General features: G+C 33.4%; 4 protein-coding genes across 7 annotated transcripts; 3 read left to right on the forward strand and 1 right to left on the reverse strand.

Annotated features, from left to right (window-relative positions):
* Positions 1-417: 417 nt before the first annotated feature.
* LOC113867420 (probable endo-1,3(4)-beta-glucanase ARB_01444) lies at positions 418-2,449 on the reverse strand. Of its 2 annotated transcripts, XM_027502738.1 has the most exons (3): positions 2,028-2,449; positions 650-1,949; positions 418-607 (listed from the first exon to the last, which is right to left on the reverse strand). In XM_027502738.1, exons 1-3 carry the CDS (start codon positions 2,414-2,416, stop codon positions 419-421), a joined length of 1,878 nt encoding a protein of 625 aa, XP_027358539.1. In that variant the 5' UTR covers positions 2,417-2,449; the 3' UTR covers position 418. The 2 variants fall into 2 exon arrangements, with proteins under 2 accessions (XP_027358539.1, XP_027358538.1); XM_027502737.1 differs by having other exon boundaries at positions 418-2,449.
* Positions 2,450-5,427: 2,978 nt separating this feature from the next.
* LOC113867162 (probable endo-1,3(4)-beta-glucanase ARB_01444) lies at positions 5,428-8,095 on the forward strand. Of its 2 annotated transcripts, XM_027502253.1 has the most exons (3): positions 5,428-6,228; positions 6,307-7,609; positions 7,652-8,095. In XM_027502253.1, exons 1-3 carry the CDS (start codon positions 5,645-5,647, stop codon positions 7,883-7,885), a joined length of 2,121 nt encoding a protein of 706 aa, XP_027358054.1. In that variant the 5' UTR covers positions 5,428-5,644; the 3' UTR covers positions 7,886-8,095. The 2 variants fall into 2 exon arrangements, with proteins under 2 accessions (XP_027358054.1, XP_027358053.1); XM_027502252.1 differs by having other exon boundaries at positions 5,428-8,087.
* A 2,675-nt stretch (positions 8,096-10,770) lies between these two features.
* On the forward strand, positions 10,771-13,005 carry LOC113867717 (probable endo-1,3(4)-beta-glucanase ARB_01444). Its single transcript, XM_027503152.1, has one exon. The coding sequence runs from the start codon at positions 10,771-10,773 to the stop codon at positions 13,003-13,005; it is 2,235 nt and encodes a 744-aa protein (XP_027358953.1).
* A 2,990-nt stretch (positions 13,006-15,995) lies between these two features.
* Positions 15,996-19,466, forward strand: LOC113867478. Of its 2 annotated transcripts, XM_027502835.1 has the most exons (9): positions 15,996-16,227; positions 16,652-16,769; positions 16,914-17,014; positions 17,386-17,511; positions 17,643-17,763; positions 17,892-17,976; positions 18,513-18,626; positions 18,741-18,780; positions 19,037-19,466. In XM_027502835.1, exons 1-9 carry the CDS (start codon positions 16,051-16,053, stop codon positions 19,187-19,189), a joined length of 1,035 nt encoding a protein of 344 aa, XP_027358636.1. In that variant the 5' UTR covers positions 15,996-16,050; the 3' UTR covers positions 19,190-19,466. The 2 variants fall into 2 exon arrangements, with proteins under 2 accessions (XP_027358636.1, XP_027358637.1); XM_027502836.1 differs by lacking the exon at positions 18,741-18,780 and having other exon boundaries at positions 16,015-16,227; positions 19,037-19,346.
* The last annotated feature ends 3,315 nt before the right edge of the window (positions 19,467-22,781 follow it).

Here is a 22,781-nt window from a genome sequence, read left to right on the forward strand (position 1 = left end):
ATTAAATATTATAAAATTAATATAATTAAATGTATTAATAATATCAAAATATTATATATAACTTCATAATTTTTTATGTAATGTTGTAAATGTTGAAAAACTCGTACATTATTCAGTAACACAGGATTTGAAAATGATATTATCATAGGAGAGGGCGGCTACCTGGCATAAGCTGACACGTTACAGCAGGAAGTTCTCCTGTCACAATGCTGGCAGCTTAGCAATGATTGCAGAAGTCTTGTACCAAAAATAAAAGCAAGGTCCATGAATATTACTGATATAAGGGACTAAAGAAAATAGGTCCACAAACATTATTCATATAAGAAATACAATGCATGATATACATTGGTAACTTTATTATAATTTTCTTTATTATAAGAAACCAGTATTGTTTTCATGTTTGATGACCAAATCCCAACTACTCATCACCATCATCTCTGCTATGAATCCACCACAAGAGATTTGTCAAAGAGTTTCCATCATCAAATCCATTTAAGCCTTTTATCTTCTGCAATGCACTTTCATTATCATAAATCCCTTCCAAGGCATACACAAATCCCTTCCACCCTTCTCCAACACCATCCCTATCCAAAGCAGGCAAAGTCCACTCCACAAGTTCCTTCACATACTCAACATTAGAGAACAACACTTCAGAAATTGGCAATAATGGTAAGAGTTGAATGCCAAGCCTACACTCTTTCCATTCAGCAGGAGCAAACCATAGTCCACTATCTCTTTTATTAGCCCATAGAACACCCATTATCCTGTTTTCTTTTGTAAAATCTTCCTCATACAAATTTCCACCCTCTTTTACATGCCACCACGTTTTAGCTCCAAGAATTTCCAATGCTGTGAGTGTTGATCCGAGTGCAACAACATGTGCATCACCATATGCCAAACCCATCAAGGCTGCAGAATAATATGCATTCACAGCTTCACTTGTGCTCTCTTGATTCCTTCCATCTGTGAATTCAGTTAACCCTCCAGCCCAAGAGTGAAACAAATAAAGATCAAAACACCTTAAGCGTGTATAATTGGAGTTTGATTTTGTGCCCAAATTCATAAAATCTTCCATAAGTGAATAGGCTTTAGACTTGTACTTTCTACCCCATGTTGGATCAATCTTAGCAAGCACTGCAATTCCATAGAGAAAATATCCCAAATGATAATGATGATCATTGTAAATTCCAAAGCCAAAATCAGCACCAGTGTCAGTAGACCCTTGTTTGGTTATAATGCCACCCCATTTAGGATCGTGTAAAAATCCATTCCCATTAAAAGTTCCCTCCAACCATGGCTCAATGGTTTCCTTCAAGAAGTTACTAATCTTTGGAATCACATCATGATAGGATAACTCCTCAGCAATCAATGCCAACCTTGCAGCCCTTGCGATCAACTTGCCATAAAAATAAGAAGATGTTGTTGTTATTGCCGATGAATTTAGACCCTCAACATCATTCACAAGAGCTGAAACAACCTCATCATGGGATTCTTCTCTGACACCCTTGGTAGAATACCAAGTTACTAAAACCGGATCTGTTTGCAAAAGCCATGAATCCCCAACAACACCAACAAGGTCCCCATCAATGCTTGTGTATTTAAAATCATTGAGAACAGTGACATCACTGTCTTCATTGGACAAAAGCTGAAGATGAAGAGGGTGGGCCAATAGAAGCAAATCACCAGAACCTTCCTTCTCCCACTTATATTCCAAACCAAAAGGTTCTCTGAACACAGCATGACCTGACAAAGGGTAACAAGAACTGAACTTGTCAAGAACACCCACATGTTTTGGATCAGAATCTGGCAGCAAAGCTATCCTAATTATGCCAGAAAAAGCGTTAGAAGTGATCTCAGAGAGGGTGTGACTCAACTTGATTGGTGAGGAAGCATATAGGAGCCATGTTTGACCATTGTTAAACTGAAAGGTGTATTTGGTTAAGGAATTATTTGAAGAGAAGGAGAGAATGGCATGGATTGTGGTGATGGAAAGAGGGGTTGGTTGGGTGACAGACACGGTCAAAAAGGGGCTTCCCCTAACAAGGAAGAAGCTTAGATTGGAAGAAGGGATATCCAAGGTGACACTGAGATCACTATAGGAGGAGATAATGTGCTTCCCATTGGAAGTTTGGTTTGATGAGATAGTGAGATCAGCATTGAAGACTTGGTATATGACAGCAGAGTTGACAGAGTGAAAAGGGTATGAGAGGGAGAGGGATGAGTTTGAGGATTTGATGAGGTAAGGGTGAATGTATTCAGGTTGGTCACCATTGTTTAGAACAAAGTTTTGGAAGAAAGAGTTTGTAGGGAGTGGATTTGAGACAAGGTTTTGGGAGTAAAAGTTGGAAGGATCAGGCAGGACAGTGGATTGTGTCTCTGGGAAAATAAAAGGAGTGTTGTTTTGGTTATTAGACATTTTGGATGTGGTGTGTGATTATGGTGATGAATGCTTGAATGGTGATTGTGTTGTTGTAGTGGTGGTTACTTAGGGCTTTTATAGTGTTGAGAGGGGTTATGGTAAATGAAATTCTTAGTTTGACTCTAGTGTTTTAATTATTGGCAGCTACTCCATCTACAACTTGGTTATTATTAAATTGTTATGAGTAGGATAATGGGACTTATTGGATTTTGGGGGATGCTTGTTGGATAGTTGACCTTAATCTATTGGGTTGGTGAACTGGATTTTAGCACAAGTTGAGCTAAAAGGTTTGTTTTGATATGTTGATGGAGGCTGGAATGGCATTGAAGGTATTGATTTAAATGAATGATGGAAGGGTGGAAGTAAAGAGGATTGAATGATTGATTAAAGGGAAGGGAAGCTTGGGCCCCAAAGGCACGTGAATGTGACCATGTCAAGAAACAAAATCAAGGTTTCTAAATGGAAACATGCCTAAAATTGGACCCAAAAATCAATTTTCCACATTAAGAAACGTTGTGTGTACATAAACGGAAAAATTGAACAAGAAGATAAACACAAGTCAGTCAACACACATACGAATCAGAATGGAAGTGGAGGTCGCAAGCAAGCACAAACCCATGATTTGTTTTTACAGAACCTTTGCGGAATGTTTTACCAATCCTCTTCCATTGGTTAATTAACTGGTTGAGTTATATATTATAATCCTAGTTAAAATTTTAACATTTAGTTTAAATGTCTTATATCTAATATTCTACACAATCGGGTGTTAAAAATGTTTAAAATTATACTAATGTAACCAGATGCATGCATAATGCAATTAAAAGAACACATTTTAACACCCCAATTATATAGAATGTCTAATATTAATCCAAATTAAACGTTAAAATAGTATTACTCTTCCAAAATTTGTGGCAAGTCACTGCAAACAAGGACAGACATTCAATTGGAAGTGTCGTCTACACTACCTTGTACGGTTGACACGTGCTGTTCGTGCAAGTAACTTAGGCATAGATGGGTATATATTACTGTTATATAAAATATTTGTTTGTGCCTTGTTCCTTACTCTTTTCTGGTCTGAGAGTTCAGTTCTTCAGGATCAATGCATGCTGTTGTAAACCAAGTGCTATTCAGTTTGACAGGAGGATCTGAATCGATTGTTTAAAACAATGGATTGTTTATAGCAAATTACAAAGGAAAAAAAAAATAATTTAAGTTTCTTTATCATGTATATTATTACATTACACTAGATAAAAAATTATATATAGTAAACTTTTATTAAAAAATAATATAATTCAATGCAATTAAATGTATTGATATTAGACCATTGAACACATGAATTAACTGAGTTATTTTATTTTAATTTGTAATTATGGTAAATATTTAAAAAAGAAATTTTGTCATCATAATATTTATATTCGACCGAAATAAGATTGTTTCCAATAAAAATATATATATGATTTAAACAAAAGAAAAATATATTAATATTATCAAATGCTATATTTTTTAATAAAAATTTACTACATATTTAATCATGTGTAATGTTGTACTAATTACAAATTATATAAAATTTTGTAGTAATTAATTTTGTATTTAAAATAATCAATTGTTGAGAATAAAGTAAGAAAATAAAAAATACTGAAAACAATTACTATCATTTAATCATAATTTCTAAAATTTGGTTCTTCGTGGAAAAAGCTATTTCTATTTTGAGATTATAAACTATTTGTAAATCTAAAATAACAAACTGAAATGTAAATCTAACTCATTTGAATTTTTAATTAAACTATTAAATATTTAGTAGATTGTATTTATATTTTATTAATTTAATAAAAAATTAAAAATATTTACTATTATAAAAAATATATAATTAATATAAACTAATAAAGTAAAAATATAAGTATTATTTCGTATATAATTTTTATTTTATGGTTTTAACACGTTTATGATGAAACGAAAAGCAAAATGATTTTATCGCGTATTCTTAAATTAAATAAAAAAAATCAAATTGAATGAAATAAAATACATTTTTAAGTTTTCATTTCATTTCATTTTAAATGAACAAAATAATAAAATTCTTCAGACAACTATGAAGATGACCGGGGTATGTGCATGATGATCCAAATTTTGAAGAAGTTATGGGCTTGGGCCGAAGACGAAGGTCCAAAATTGGTGCCCTCACGTCAACATCTCGGGATATTATGAGATGGCAGACTATCATTACACGATAAATTGGGTGTAAGATTTGTATTTGTCTATCTCTTAAGAGTAAGAATTTTTTAAGTATTTAATTATGTATTAATTATTTTTTAGATAAATTATATTGATATAAAAATCATACATTTAATAACCATATATTACAGTCAATAAATTTGGTAAATAATTTGTATTTAATAAATAGTTTTTGATAATATTATTTAAAATGGTTATACATTACACTTAAATAACAATTAACATTATTATATAATAAAATTTTACTTATCAAACGAATATAATATTTGAGAGTTGTACAAATACAAAAACGCGTTGTATAAAATGAAGTCCCTTTCCTAACATCATAATTCCTTAATGTACCAAAATAAGATAACAATTCCTTACATAAGAAGAGTTGCATAGATTTTGTCTTCCCATTCTCACTTGAATGAGTCACATCATAGAAATTCTAACTACAAATAATCATGCTATCCCTTCCTTGCACATTCCTCTTGGTTTCTTTCTTCACATAGTCACACATACCTTGCTGCCCCCAACATACCCTTTTCCTTAAACTTCAATCAACCATTTCAACCTTCATAAAACTCCCACTTCCCAAACCAAAATCCAATAAACTTAGCTCCTTCTCTGAACCCTCCAACAACTCACACCCAAAAGTCCAAAACGCAAACACCACCGTCCAATATAATATTAGATGCTTAATCGAGTATCCTAACTAAAATCATATTAACCTCGCTAGCTTCTCAGGTATTGCCACCTCAAGATTTTTATTAGTTAAATTTTTGTATTTTTGGAATTCCAATTTTCATTACATTTGTTTTAGTATTCTTTGTAAGAACTAAAATTCTCTTTTAAAGTACTTAACGCAATTAGATATTTAAAACTCAAAATCATTAATTAAAGTAAAGCAATCTTACCTGCTGTTTGAGGCACTTTGTGATAATCCTCACCACATTTAACAATAAATTATTATTATTATTACTGTAAACCTAGTTTTAGTCAACCACCTAGCAAATGCTGGAAAAACTTAGACGCAAGGTTAGCACTGCCCTAACAAGAGGAGGCCCTAAAAAAGGCTCCAAACACTATAAAACCTTCAAAACACCATCACCACCACCACCACCACCACTCCAATCACCTTCACCATTACTGCCATTACCATTGACATTACCCCAACCAATAGCACCACCAACAACAACAATGCCTCACAACACAAAGCACAATCCTTTTGTGTTCCCACAGGTTCGTTCCAGTGTCCTCCCTGATCCCTCCAACCTCTTCTCTCCAAACCTTCTGTCTTCTCCTCTCCCTACAAACTCTTTCTTCCAAAACTTTGCTCTCAAAAATGGTGACCAACCCGAATACATTCACCCTTACCTCATCAAATGCTCAAATTCTTCCCTTTCCCTCTCATACCCATCTCGCTTTTTCAACTCTTCTTTCATATACCAAGTCTTCAACCCTGATCTCACTATCTCTTCCTCTAAAGAATCCAACCTTTCCCATTGGAACCACAGAATTTCCTCCTATAGTGATCTCAGTGTCACTTTGGATATCCCTGATTCAAATTTGCGGTTTTTTCTTGTTAGGGGAAGTCCCTTCTTGACCCTTTCTGTGACTCAACCAACCCCTCTTTCCATCACCACCATCCATGCTATTCTCTCTTTCTCTTCCAGTGATTCTCTTACCAAACACACCTTTCACCTTAACAATGGCCAAACTTGGTTCTTGTATGCATCTTCGCCAATCAGGTTGAGTCATGGCCTTTCTGAGATCACTACTGATGATGCCTTTTGTGGGGTAATTAGGATTGCTTTGTTGCCTGATTCTAATTGGAACCTTGAGGGTGTTCTTGATAGGTTCAGTTCTTGTTACCCTGTGTGTGGTGATGCTGTGTTTGCAAGACCCTTTTGTGTGGAGTATAAGTGGGAGAAGAAGGGGTGGGGTGATTTGTTGATGTTAGCACACCCTCTTCATGTTCAGCTTTTGTCTGATAGTGGTTGTGATGTTACTGTTTTGAGTGATTTTAAGTATAGAAGCATTGATGGGGATCTTGTTGGTGTTGTTGGTGATTCATGGATTTTGAAAACAGATCCTGTTTCTGTGACTTGGCATTCTAGCAAGGGTGTTAGGGAAGAATCCCGGGATGAGATTGTTTCGGCGCTTTCGAATGATGTTGAGGGTTTGAATTCGTCGGCAATAACGACAACTTCGTCGTATTTTTATGGGAAATTGATTGCAAGGGCTGCAAGGTTGGCATTGATAGCTGAGGAGGTGTGTTTTCTTGATGTGATTCCAAAGGTTAGGAAGTTCTTGAAGGAGACCATTGAGCCATGGTTGGATGGAACTTTTAATGGGAATGGATTTCTATATGATAGGAAATGGGGAGGCATTGTTACCAAACAAGGTTCTACTGATACTGGTGCTGATTTTGGGTTTGGAATTTACAATGATCACCACTATCATTTGGGATACTTCCTTTATGGAATTGCAGTGCTTGCAAAGATTGATCCAGTGTGGGGTAGGAGGTACAAGCCTCAAGCCTATTCACTTATGGCAGATTTCATGAACTTGGGAAGAAGATCAAACTCTAGTTATACGCGTTTGAGGTGTTTTGACCTTTATAAGTTGCACTCTTGGGCTGGAGGGTTAACTGAATTTGCAGACGGAAGGAATCAGGAGAGCACCAGTGAAGCTGTCAATGCATATTATTCTGCTGCATTGATGGGTCTGGCATATGGTGACACCCATCTTGTTGCCATTGGATCAACGCTTACAGCATTGGAAATCCATGCTGCTCAAATGTGGTGGCATGTGAAAGAGGGAGATAATCAGTATGAGGAAGACTTTGCAAAAGATAACAAGGTAGTTGGTGTTCTTTGGGCTAACAAGAGAGACAGTGGACTATGGTTTGCACCTCCTGATTGGAGAGAATGTAGGCTTGGTATTCAACTGTTACCGATACTGCCAATTTCTGAAGTCTTGTTCTCAAATGTTGATTTTGTGAAGGAGCTAGTGGAGTGGACATTGCCTGCTTTGAATAGGGAAGGTGTTGGAGAAGGATGGAAGGGGTTTGTCTATGCACTTCAGGGAATTTATGATAATGAAGGTGCATCGCAGAAGATAAGAAGCTTAAATGGTTTTGATGATGGGAACTCGTTGACTAACCTCTTGTGGTGGATTCACAGCCGAGGTGACGAGGAGGAGGAATTTGGTCATGGAAAACACTGCTGGTTTGGTCATTACTGCCACTAGGTATTGTTAATGGTTTCAAATACTTACAGAAGAAAATATGTTATAATAGTTTCTTGCATTGTACATAAATAAATCTCTGTATACCTCTGAGGTCTGTTTCTTATAATTTCTTCATAAGTAAAATATGTGTGTGTTGTGGACTTCCGAATTCATTCTCTGTCTTTAATTTTCCATTGTGTGTTTTTGGCATTTTCATGTGTAAAAGTGGCTGTTAGCTTGTGGATGCCCTCTATAATCTAAGGGTTTTAAGTACAATTAAGGAAGCACTATATGAGCAGTGACTGAAACTAGTTTTAAGCTCTTTAGTGAATATAAAAACTGTTTAATCTTGTTATGTTGTGCATTTTTTTCCTGCTGAAATATAAGTCCATTTGACAGCAGCAGAAACTTAAGCAGTTTTTTATCATGGTAAGTTTTCTTTTTTTGGGTGCAACATAAACTCCAAGATCGTGAAATTATCCAACTTAACCCTCAAAGCCATGTTTCAATATTTTGTGAGGACAGAAGCTCCTAGGAACAATGGTATAAGACTTGGTTGTTGATGTAGAAGCTCCTAAGAACAGCACCCATTCAAACAAAATGTTTTTGCTATTGTCTCCGCAAAGAAAAATAGGCGATATTCTTTTCAGAAAAATTGAGCTTGGCTTCCAGCAGTCTGTGTTCTTGCTATGTGCCCATTAAGCATTGATAAACATGGAAAAGGAATTAGTGTCTCTATAGTTAGTTTGTTAGTATATTTCAGTGTCTTCATATTGCAGGGTTATCCCGACAATTCCAAATTCTACTTCAATCTTCGTAGCTTCCCTTGTTCTTTTGTGGCCTCATGGAAAATCTCATGTCCATTAAACTGAAAAACAAATTTACTTCTAACAAAGTGAAGTGGTCAATTGTACGAATTTGTGTTTGACTTTTGTAAGAATTTCGAATTTTTTAAAATTTATTATCCAAACAACAAATTTTAAGTCATAAAATTATAAATTCTTTCAAAAAATAATTACGTATTTAAAATATCTTATCTAAACATATTCTAAGAGTTATATATATATATATATATATATATATATATATATATATATATATATCTGCTATGATTTCATACTGAATACATACTAGTAAGTACTACAGATTTAGAATCATCTTAATCACAGGAATGAAAATGTTGTCTCCTGCGTCAAACCTTAAAGGTGCCCTGTTATGTTGCCACATGAAGATTAAACACAAGGAGAATGATGCCATTTTCACTCCTAAATTTTTATTTTCTCTCTCACCTAGCGCACTTTATTCATCATAATCGTACGTAGCGAATATTAGATATAAAGCATACATAACACAAATCATGAAGGTTTAGACCACTGATTCTACCAGAATCAAAGAAGAGCAACCTATTCATAATCATAACAAAATAAATAAACCACAATAACACAAGCAAATAATATACCTCAAGCAAGAAAATTTGTTTCAGTTACTATTAGTAAAAACATGTTTCTAAATCGTAAATTGCTTCAAAAGCAGCACCCAGAATATGCAATAAACACTGCCATAGAGACATGCAGAGTAGTTATGTATGCATATAAACAAAACCCATTAACTAAGGCTCAAGGTAACTAAATCTAATCAACATACATTTGGATCTCAACAAGCAATAAATTCTTAAACCATTATATAATGTGACTTTGGTATGAAAAGTGCTAGGAAGGTTAGATAAAACATAAAAAATTGATTTTCACAAGCCTTTGACTGCCACGTGTGGCAGCTATCTGCAAGTAACTAGCAAGTAGCAAACCTTGATTTTCTATGGTTCTGTGCCTTATCCATTTCTCTCAAAATCTAAATAATTGAAATCTCTTATCTATGCCAATGCACGAATAACTTCATTCTACAGCAAAATAAACTCCAACCTCACATTTCAGAACAAAATAGTTATTTTCAATGTCTTTCTAAATTAATATTTTACGTGATATTATATATATATATATATATATATATATATATATTCCTATTATAAATATGTATCTTAAAAATATAGATAAAAACTAAAAGAACCAAAATTGTTTAAAAAATATCTTTATTTTTGTACAGAGAGAAAAGAATTGGTGTTTATAATCTTTGCAAAAGTAGGCAATATGCGAGTCCACTTAAACGCAATGCAAAAGGTAATTCCTTATTTGAATGTTGACCACAAACAAGAAAAAGAAACCAAAAAAGTGAAAATAAAATAAAATAAGAGGAATTTTTATAAATAACTTGTCCATAAAATGGAAGAATAAAAATGAGCCTGTTTTCTTTCTAAGCTAGGGAAAAAGATTCTATAAACAAGTTACGAAAAAGATCTTTCTTCAAACAATATACCTTATCAAATGCTAAACATCCTCGTCATGTCATCTCTTACTTGCACCTTCAAGTGCATAAACTAGAAATTATCTTTCGTGGATTCTCACTCCATTCTCCAAACCCAAGCCAAGGAATGGAATCATGTTCTCTCTGTAACATTTCTCTGTTCTTATTGTGCAGTGTACACTCATAACACCTTTTTATTTTTATTAAAATCTCAAATTAATCTTTAAGATAATACATTTTTTAATTTAATATATAAAAAATATTAAAATTAGTTCTTAAATTTATGTTAATTTATTTAGTAAATTCTATTAATAAATTCTTAGAAATATAGTATGTTAAGTATAATGTGACACGTTAACGTTAAATCTTACAGATTCTTGTCTTTTAGACTGATAATCTTACAACTATTACTATCCCTTTCTTGGTGTCATTCCAAATTATTCTCCGCTTCAATTTTCTGTTCAATATATAACGTATCAAAAACAGTAACCAACCCCTTCTATCTCCAACTAACTTAACTTCTTCTACATCAAAAATCTAAACTCAACATGTTTAGAAAACTTGCAAGAGGAATAAGAAAAACCTTAAAACCACCACCGCCGCCGCCACGACCACCATCACTGCCACCACTACCACCACCACCACCTCCTCCACCTTCACCACCACCACCTCCTCCTCCACCACCACCGCCTCCACCTCCATCTCCACCACCACCACCACCACCACCGCCTCCTCCGCCGCCTCCACCACCACATTTTCCCTTCCCTCAAACTCAATCCACAGTTCTCCCTGACCCCTCTACTTTCTTCTCTCCGAACCTTCTTCCTTCTCCACTGCCTACAAACTCTTTCTTTCAAAACTTTGTTCTAAAAGATGGTGACCAACCTGAATACATTCACCCTTACCTCATCAAATCCTCAAACTCATCCCTCTCCCTCTCATACCCTTCTCACGTCTTCAACTCTTCTTTCATCACACAAGCTTTCAACCCTGACATCACCATCTCTTCCTCTGAAAAGAAAAGCACCCCAGGATCACATGAGAAGCACACGATCTCTTCCTTCAGTGATCTCAGTGTCACCTTGGACATTCCCTCTTCAAACCTCAAGTTCTTCCTTGTTAGAGGAAGTCCTTTTGTTACAGCATCAGTGACAGGTCCCACACCACTTTCCATCACCACCATTCATTCCATTCTCTCACTTTCGTCCAATAACTCTCTCACAAAACACACCTTGAACCTCAACAATGGCCAAACATGGCTCATATACACTTCTTCTCCCATCACTTTGAACCATACCCTTTCTGAGATTACCTCTGATGGGTTTTCTGGCATAATTAGGATGGCAGTGTTGCCTGATTCTGACCCTAAATATGAGGTAATCCTCAACAGGTTCAGTTCTTGTTACCCTATATCTGGTTGTGCAACATTCACAAAGCCATTTTGTGTGGAGTACAAGTGGGAAAAGAAAGGGTGGGGAGAGTTGTTAATGCTAGCTCACCCTCTTCACCTTAAGCTTTTGTGTGATAGTGAATGTGGTGTCACTGTGCTTCATGATTTGAAGTATAGAAGCATTGATGGAGAGCTTGTTGGTGTTGTTGGAGACGCATGGATGTTGAAAACTGATCCTGTTTCTATCACATGGCATTCCACCAGAGGTGTCAAAGAAAACCATGAAGAGATTTTTTCAGCTCTTTCTGAAGATGTGGATGCTCTTAACCCCTTGGCAATAACAACAACATCATGCTATTTTTATGGCAAGGTGATAGCAAGGGCTGCAAGGTTGGCATTGATTGCTGAGGAGGTGTCTTTTCTTGATGCAATACCAGCAATCAGGAAGTTCTTGAAGGAGACCATTGAGCCATGGTTGGGTGGAACTTTTGATGGAAATGGTTTTCTCTATGATGGGAAATGGGGAGGGATTGTTACCAAACAAGGGTCTAAAGATTCAGGTGCTGATTTCGGGTTTGGTATTTACAATGATCATCATTACAATTTGGGGTACTTCCTTTATGGAATTGCTGTTCTTGCTAAGATTGATCCAGCTTGGGGGAGGAAGTATAAGCCTCATGCCTATTCACTTATGGCAGATTTCATGAACTTGGGAAGAAGATCAGACGCTAATTACACACGATTGAGGTGTTTTGATCTCTATAAATTGCACTCTTGGGCTGGAGGGTTAACTGAGTTTGCTGATGGAAGAAATCAGGAGAGTACTAGTGAAGCTGTGAATGCATATTATTCAGCAGCATTGATGGGTTTGGCATATGGTGACACTCAACTTATTGCTACAGGATCAACACTTGCAGCATTGGAAATTCATGCAGCTCAAATGTGGTGGCATGTGAGAGAGGAAGATAAACTCTACGAGGAAGATTTTACCAAAGAGAATAGGGTGGTGAGTGTTGTGTGGGCTAACAAGAGAGATAGTGCACTATGGTTTGCTCCTGCTCAGTGGAGAGAGTGTAGGCTTGGTATTCATGTTTTACCATTGTCTCCTATTACTGAAGCCTTGTTTTCAGATGTTGGTTATGTGAAGGAGCTTGTGGAGTGGACACTGGCCAATTTGAACAGGAAAGGTGTTGGTGAAGGGTGGAAGGGGTTTATCTATGCGATGGAAGGAATTTATAATAAAGAAAGTGCATTGCAAAAGGTAAGAAGCATGAAAGTTTTTGATGATGGGAATTCATTGACTAATCTATTATGGTGGATTCATAGTAGAGGTGATATGGAGGAAGCAATTGGTCATGGAAAACATTGCTGGTTTGGCCATTACTGCCATTAAGCACTGTTAACTATTAACTATCTAGAGATGTTGAGGTGAATATATGACCCATGCTAATGTTAGTATCTTGCCTCTTCATCGACATGTGAATGTTTATAGTTAGTATCATTGTAAAGAGTGTTAAGTGGGATATTTATTAGTGTGATATGTTGGTATAATTAATATCTGTACTCTGTAAAAGTTCTGTAATTTGATCCGAGTTATTTAATTAGTATTAACAATCATGACCTTCGTTGATAATATGCTTTTATTGTTCATGTGGAAATTGTGGAGAATGTGAAATATTAGTTATATTTGGGGTGGCATGTCATCATTTGAGAAACATTAGATTCAACTTTAATTATTATATATGTACATAATTTTCTGACGATGATGCACACCTCTCTGTTTCATCTGATATCATTTATTTTCATTGTTCTTTCCTTTTTTTTCCCTTAACGAGATTGCTGATGATTTTGTGTTAAGTCTGATAGACTAATAAATATCTTGTCGGTTAATAGGCATCACCTCCCACATTTTTTATTTAATTTAATTTAAGACTACATTTATCCATCTATATATACTTTCATTAATTATTTTATTTACTTAATTTAGAACCATATGATCTAACAACCAGAGGATAAAAAAAATGGTATTTTATCATTTTTCACCTAAAATTCTCATGCGTTTTACTTGGTTAAAATATTTACGAACTAAATCGAATAAAATGTCTTTTAGTCTATACTACTCAATTAAAAAAATCAAAATTCGCACAAACTTAAAAGCAAAATTTTCAGGGTGAGACCAAATTTGTTAAATTTTAAAAGTAAAAAATTTCAATTAATGAAAATTTTAAATGCTTTTTATTTCCTACTTAAAAGTTCTCTTTTCAATTTCGTACCTACAATAAAAAAAATTAAGAATCTTTTACATAAATAAAAAATAAATTATATACTATATATATCTTTTATAAATGTATTAATTTTAGTAAAATAGAAGTCCTTGACTATCATGTAAAAGATAAATCAACTTAAATTAATTTTTATTCAAAATTTCAATAACTCTTTTACTTAAGTTGATTATAATCAATTTTTAAACGTTATAGTAGATTTCTGAAAACTTTAAGCTGTTATAGTAAATTTTTGAAAACTATTATGATAGGCTTTATTACGATATAGAAGTCGATCATAATAGATTTTAATTTAGTATAAAAATTAATTATAGTAGATTTTAATATATATATATAAATGCGTTTTAGTATTTAATCTATTTGTATTTATTAAGACTCAAATTTGAGATCACATATTAAACTAGAATAATTTTTTATTAGGTGAATAATTTTGATTAAGTGATGAATGATCTTGATTAAATGGTGAATAATTTTAATTAAATTATAAATAACATTAATTAAATTATAAATAACATTAATTAAATAGTAAATGACTTTGACTTAGTGGTGAATAATCTTAATTAAGTAGTAAATAATTATGATTAAAGAGTAAATAACCTTAATTAACTTTATTAAATTTGCCAAAGTTATGTAATATAATATTGATTTTAAAAAAATTAATTTAATAATATATATTTAGTGAATAAATTATAAAGTAAAATTTTACAGGATCAAATAAAGAATTATTTTAGTTTAATACGGGGTCTCAACTTTAAATTTTAATAAATACAATTAAATTAAATACTTAAATGTGCCAATGTGAACTAAAATTGATTTATGTTTTGTTATTAAACGATTCAAAATTAATTATAGTGAATTTTTTAATAATTATTAAATTTTAAGTGAAAAATTAATTTGACTTTTTTTTACAAAAATTAATTTTAATTAAATTTTATTTTATTTGAACATTTATATTCAAATTGAGAGATATACATAATATCTAATTTATTTTCTTTTATTTACGTAACAAACTCAAAACTAGGATGAGTTTATAAACGAAAATTCATTTTTAGAATAATTCATAAATTTTAGGTACAGATCTTCACGTGCTTTTCACATGATTAAAGTTTATTTTAGTAATATATATCTATATATAATGCTGACTTTGTTGTATTAATTATTGAAAAAAAAACTCTATTTTATTTAAAAAATAATATCAACAACACTTATAAAAATGCATCTATGATTGATTTATATATATATGTATTTTATTTTTTCTTCTCCTTATACATATTTTTTTATTTTAGTTTCTAAATAAAATACATTTTTATTGTTTCCTTTATTAAAAAAAAAACTTTTGAATTAGTTTTGCAGATACTGAAACAAAATGTAAAAGTATAGAAAAGAGGGGTACCTACGTAGAGATCGTTGCGAGAAAGATGGGAGAGACTTGTCATATTCTCCTCAAAAGAGTAATTGGGATACATACAAAAGCTCAGCCCAGTGGATTTTGTGCCATCTTTTATCATATGGAAGACATCACCCAGTTATGGTAAGTTTTTAGATAAGTATATGTAAAAGAAAAAAAAAATTATGTAAATTAAAAATAATTTTTTCTCTTCAAATTTTAAAAAAATTAAAGAAGAGAATTTTTTAAAATAAAAAATAAGTTATTTTTTTCTTATAAAAAAATGTATTTAAATATAACAATCATATTTGAGTACAATAAAATTATTATTAACAAAAAATTATTTATTTTAATTATTTAATACAAACTTATTGTCTAACATTTGAATTGAATTCGAGATCACAAACTATAATCAATATTCAAAAGAATATAGCAATTTTAAGATAAATTTATATATTTTACTATAAGTATTGCTGTCTAATTAATTTTTTATTTTTATAAATATTTTTATTTAATATTATCATAAAGTACCAAAATAATATTATAATTTTAGTAAATAAAAAACAGCAAAGAATTGTATCTAAGATTTTTCTTTTAAGAGAAGAAGTTGCCTGCACTTTCTCATTGACTAGCCCCCAAGTAAACGACACTTGTCAGGGTGCGTTTAAGCTTTAGAAATTGCACGAAACGACACATATATGCAAGTAAGTCCACACTGAGAGAGCGTGTGTAGAAGCAGTAGCAGAAGAACAACAACACCAGAGTGAAAATGGGTGAAGAGAGAGAAGATCCACAGAAACTGAAGCGAATAGCGGCGGATTCATACGACTACGACAACGATTCTCGATGGCCAGATTATTGGAACAACGTTCTCATCCCTCCCCACATGACCTCTCGCTCCGACGTCGTTTCGCACTTCAGGCGCAAGTTCTACCAGCGCTACGTTGTGCGTTTTTCTTCTCACACCCGCAATGTTCAATCAAGTTTCGATTTTTCTCCTTTTCCCCAATTGGGTCACTCTCCTTTCTCACTATGGGGTTTGGGGGTTTCTTGCAAAATTTCACTTCATTTTTCTTAATTAATTATTACTTTTTAATCACTAATGATAGTAGTTAATGTTTATTCTAATTTCACTGAATTAGTAAATTGATTGTAAGTAACTGTTGGATTGTTTGTGAATTTTAGTAAATTAGTAAGTATTCATGTGGGTTCATTGTTTAATTTTTACTTGTGAATTGTTTTGGAGGGTTGCATGTATAGTCTCGTGCAAGATTTCATATCTTGATGCTGTGAAGTGTATATTTGTATCAGGAGAGTGTGTTATTTTCACTAGCATATTTAATCGGTTGTAACTATTGGATACTGAACAGGATCCTGATCTTGTGGTGGAACCAATGTCTGTTGGAAGTTCATCCCAGCCAGCACGGCCATCGGCAACATCTTCGTCGCCACCCCCAACAAATAATCAAGCACGCCCTAGAAGCTCTGGTGAATATTTCATTTCTGCTAATCTCATAGATTTTTTAAAGAATTAGAATAAGAAACTTTTGTTGATGAATGTCTCGGTAATCATATTTGTTTGTTCTGTGACGCTTTAGTGAGTCTTATTGTATTTGTTGAATTTTTTGGCAGGATCAACTAATAGAAATTCAGGGACATCTGCAACTGCAGGTCCTAGTCCTACTCCTTTGCGATGGGATCGACAGACGATTCTATTTTCTGTTAATGCTTGGGTACATACTTTTCAACATTGAAGGCAAAAATTCATATGTTCTAGTTAAGATATGCTCCATTTGTGTATTGCTGATGTAATGACCACATTTGACTGATTGTTTTATTCAGTTCTCTTTTGTAATTATGTCTCTAAACACTTTACTTAGTATGCTACTGCAGATCAGAATTGATTTTATCACTAGTATAATCTCCTTGTGGAGCAATTGTGGAGAAAAGGCCAAAAAAAAATGTCAGAACTAGGAAGGGATGCATTAAAATTGTGAACTTGGCTAGTTATTTGTTAAATGACTCTTTTTTCCTCTTAGACTGTTTACTTGTTGATCTGAATCATTTCTGATGCTGATCCTTTAATTTAAATATTTTTCTATAGGTGTTTGTTGTGGGTTTCCTTGCAGCCATTCCACTGGTACCGAAGCATCTTTCTCATAGAGCTTATCGGCTTTCTTTCATGGGCACTACTTGCTCCTCTCTGTATGCATTGTACTCGCAATATGGGGTAAGAGTTCTTTTTAGTGATTTTACAGTTAACATTATCTTCTGAATGTGATTCTGGGCCAAGTGATTTTTTCATGATTTTGTGATTCTTTTATCTGTAATACATTGTTACATTGTCTTGGGCTATTGCAGAAGCCAAGGGCATGGAATTTGCAGGCCTTGCAAGTTTACTTTCAGACAATAATTGCTTCAAAGGATTTCATATACTTCATCTACTGCCTTACATTTGTAACGTCACATCTTTGCCTTAAATGTGAGTATTCCTTTGTCAGTTAAGTCCCGTTGTATGCTTTGTTTGCTTCTTGAAGGGAAGTAATGTTATCATTCCTATATGTCACTTCCATGGCCCGCTTTTGATAATCTGTTTGCATTACATTGCAGTTGCTTTGATCCCTGTCCTATGCTTGGCATTTGAACATGTTGCCAAGTTCCTTAGACGTAATTTCAGTCGCTCTACCTTGTACAGGTGAATATTTTTTAAATCTCTATACTAGCAACCACAATGAAACATGCACTTTATTGTTTTACTTCATCTTTTTCTTTCTTGAATATGCACCTTCCTGAATATAACATTGGTTTAAAAGAACAGCTTGGTCTGAAGAATTATAATGTCACTCTAAATTAAAATTTTGACATTTGTTGAGTCTTACATTGAAGTTTAATGGCTAAAGCCAATTGTGGAATTTCTTATTTAATTAATGTGTATTCTGTGCTTTATCTGTTGAAATGTCCGGATCATTTTTCTATAATTAGATTTTTAGATCTGGAAGGCCTAACTGCCTAAGCATGTAATTTACTTGCTACCAAATAGTGTCTGAATAATTATCTTAACAACCCTATGCATAATTGTTTATTGTTGATAATTGTTTGTGCCCAAATTCCCCCTAGCTCAACTCCATATACTGAATCACACAATTCTCCTTTAAGGACACTATTTTCTTAATGGGCATTAACATCTAACATCTAATTTAAGATCTTTTTATTGCTTTTTTACTCCAATAGGAAGTACCTGGAAGAGCCTTGTGTTTGGGTGGAGTCAAACAGTACTACCCTCAACATACTGACATCACACGCTGAGATCGGTCTTGGATTCCTGCTGATCATCTCACTGTTCTCGTCAGTTTCTCGAGCTTTTTCTTTTCTCCCTCATGTTTCTATATTACATATCCCTTTTCTATGAAAGTTTATTGTTTGCCTCATTCTACCCTTATTTTTTAACCACGCATGCAGGTGGCAGCGCAACATAATACAAACGTTTATGTACTGGCAGGTTTGTTTCATTGCTATCTGAATATATGTAGTACAAATATTATGCTTGTTTGTACAATTTGAATTTTTCCCCCAAGGAGAAAGAATTGGAAAATAATTTATCAAATGGGGGTATACCTTTGAAATGCTCTTGTTCTCCAACTTCCAATAAAAAGTATTGCATTGAACTCAATCAATCTGCTACAAAACTAAAATGAATATAATAAATTTTATTAACTAATTACATATATTCACCAACTTTGCCTTTCCTTCTGCAGCTATTGAAGCTCATGTATCATGTTCCTGTTACTGCGGCTTACCATCAGAGTGTTTGGGCTCAAATTGGGAGGACGATTAATCCATACATTCAACGCCATGCGCCATTCTTGAAAACTCCTATTTCTGCTGTTCAAAGGTGGTGGCTGAGGTAGAAGCTTGGCTAAAATGATTTCGTATGAACGCCTAGTAGACAATTTTTGTTTTTAACTTCAAATACAGATTGATTTCACATGAACGATCAAGTGGCCAGTTGGTCATATTACAAAGAACTGAAGTAGATTTTGGTTGAATAATGATCTAACCATGAATTTCAGTATGCTTGAGTATTGTGTTTATATGCACTTTATCATTTTGGTTGAATAATGATCTAACCATGTATTTCGTAACTGATTATTTGTGAGAATTTATCATTTCTTTTTAAAAAAATTTACCAAGAAAAAAGTGGTTATTTTTCTAAAACAAGTAAACCTAAACATATTAAGTGATAGCATGAGTTCATATTTTAATCTTCCATGGAATTCATGGTTCATTCTTCGGATGGGTGATTGGTTACACAGCTTACTACTTTGTCTTTCTATCTCTGTTACTGGAAGGTGATATTTGATTTCTTTAAAGGAGTTATTGTCACTGGCTTGACTTGTGTAGAAAAAGAAAAAGCAATTTAAGATAGATATTTTGTATACTATTAAAAAGTGATGTTTTACGGGTTTTGTAAATCTTGGTATTGTTTCTTTGGGATATTGATGTTGTCTTTCTGAGATGTCATTGTTAAAGACAGAAATAATTGCTTGTTTGACTATAAATTATACAAAAGATAAATAAACAAATACATATATGATGGCACAAATTTTGTGATGTTAACATTTTACTATATCTGAATAAAAAGAATGAGTGTTAATAATAATAATAATGATATATCAAAACAGTTTTTGAAACTGTTAATTTTGGTTGATTTAGTTCTTAAAATTATATAGAAGTAATTTTTATTTTTATATTTATTTTTTTAGTTTTTGGGATTAAAATAATCATTAATTGATTTAGAGATTGATTTTAATGCATTTTGTTAAAGAATTGATCCATACTAACTTAATTTTTTTTTTAAATACAAAATATTATTTAGTTCCTTGTTCTACGAGTGTAGTCAAGAACTTATCCATTATAATCTCATATCATAGTATCACACAAGGCTTCGTTTAATTGAAATATGAAATAATTTGTTCTTAAAAATTAATGTTATTGTGCAGAAGAGTTATTATTCAAAGAACGAATTTAATTTTGATATACTATTAGTTAAAATAGTCAATATAATGTTTAATCAATTTAGCTATAGTATTTGTTTAAAATTTTAAAAGGTGATATGTTACTAATATAAGTGAATCTAAGTTGAAGTACGTCTTTTAAGTTCAATGAAAATAAAGAATTTACTTATCATTCCCAATAGAACTCACAGTTGAACCCAAGTTTGAAATTCATGTTAATGTTTGAACTTTTTTTGTCTTTGACTCTTAAAAATTAAGGGTTTTTAGATACTTCTATTGAATAATCAATTTATTATGGTGTAATTAATTGAAAAATTTAATGGAAAGATTTAATTCTCCGAAGTTGCATTAGATAGTTCAATTACTAATTTTACACAATTGGTTTTTATTTGGAACTCAACCATGTAACTAGCTTTGGAATGCCTCAAAACAAACTATTACACAAGTCCTTATATTTGCCTTACCTGATTTCACAACACCTTTTGAATTAGAAACTGATGCCTCTAGTGTTGGGGTAGGTGTAACTTTTAGTTAACAAGGCCACCCAATTACATTCTTTTCAAAAGAATTATCTCCTTGGTTGTGTGTGCGAGATGTACGTGGTTACAGAAATAGTTGCTAAATTTCATCATTACTTGGTGGAGCATTGGTTTATTATACACACAGATCATTGGTTGATCACGATCTCCAAACTCTTGAACACAACAATGGATGCATAAGTTGATGGGGGTACAAATTTGTGATTAAGTACAAACTGGGCAATTAAAATGCGAGTGTAGATTCTTTGTCTAGGGTGAGTTGTTTTGCTCTCTCCACGGTTACTTGTGATTTCCTCCCTGCCTTGCATCAAGAACTACTTGTTGATCCTAAATACGATGTTATTTTAGCTTATTGTTGCCTTGGCCAGCCTCCGCCTCATTACCATATCCATGATGGCTTATTGTATTGGAAGGATTGTTTGGTTCTTCCTTCTCAGTCTCCCCTGATTTTGTAGTTAGTAAATGAATTTCATGATACTCCTATGGGGGGCACGCTGGTTTTTTACGCACTTACGAATGGTTGTTGTCGCTGTTTTTTTGGCATGGTCTTAAGCAACATGTTAAGCAATATGTGCAACAATGTCAAATTTGTGAATAAGCGAAGTCTTCTCAATCCTTACCCGCGGGGCTTCTCACTATGTTACCTATTCTAAACCGTATTTAGGAGGATATAACAATAAATTTTGTTACTGGCCTTCTTCCGGTCCAAGGTTATACTATCATCATGGTGGTTATCAGTCAATTGTATACTCACCTTATTCCCCTTAAAATTGCCTTTACTAGTGTTACTGTGGCTGATCAGTTCATTCAGGATATGGTGAAACTTCATGATATGCTTAATCTACAGTTTTTGACTGGGATAAGACATTCACTAGTCAGTTTTGGCAGTTTGTATCCAAGTCACAAGGCACTACATTGGCTATGAGGGCCGCTTATCATCTGCAAACCGACGATCAGTCGAAAGTTCTTAATCGTTACATTGAAATGTACCTCTGTTGTTTCATATATGATTATCCTCGTAATTGGTTTAAGTTTCTGTCGTTGGTCAAGTTTTGGTACAATTTTACATATCATACTTCTGTAGATATGACCCTATTTCAAGTTGTGATGGGCATCCACCTCCGAGTTTAATTCGTCCATTGGAGGGATTACCTATAGAAGTGGTTCAATTGTTGGAGGAGAGGGATAAGCACATGCATAGAACCGCATGAAACAACTTGCTTATTGCAATCAGATGGATATGGAGTTCCATATTGGAGATTTGGTATTTGTTAAGCTGCAACCATATAGACAGTTCACTCTTCGATCCCACAAGCATCAGAAACTTGATCTTCGATATTTTAGTCCTTTTTCGGTGATTGAACATGAGACCAGTTGCGCATAGGTGGTGGTTACCACCAACTGCTTGTATTCATTCTATTTTTTCACATTTCGCTGCTTAAGAAGTGTGTTGGCCATTCCAGTCAGCAATATTTTCTCCTTCCAATAGATAGTTGAAAAAGGTCCCCAACATTGTCCCATGACATTCATAGACTTGAGAAGAATCTGTAAACAAGGGCACTCGCTTGATCAGGTCCTTATTCAGCAAGCTTATTTACCTGTTTTTGCTAGCACATGGGAGTCCATTTCTTTTATGCAGCAACTTTTCCATCTTTTGACCTTAGGAACAAGGTCCATTTTAATGGAAGGGAACATTAATACTAGTATAGGAGGCATCACAGAATACAAGGAAAGGAGGAGACACATGGAGAGCAATCATAATGATGGGGTAATTAAATTTAGAAAGTTGTGGCACAATAAACGTGAGAAATGCAAAAGGTGAAAGTTGAGGACCAAAGTAGAGAGAAAATGAGACCATATGATAATTAAGAAAAAATGAGAATGAGTGGTTGTATTTTTTGAACATTTTCTTTTATCCTTTTCTTCTTTTTTTGTACTTGATCAAC

This window comes from Abrus precatorius, unplaced genomic scaffold (genome assembly GCF_003935025.1).
Source record: "Abrus precatorius isolate BTA unplaced genomic scaffold, Abrus_2018 Scaffold5, whole genome shotgun sequence".
NCBI lineage: Eukaryota > Viridiplantae > Streptophyta > Magnoliopsida > Fabales > Fabaceae > Abrus > Abrus precatorius.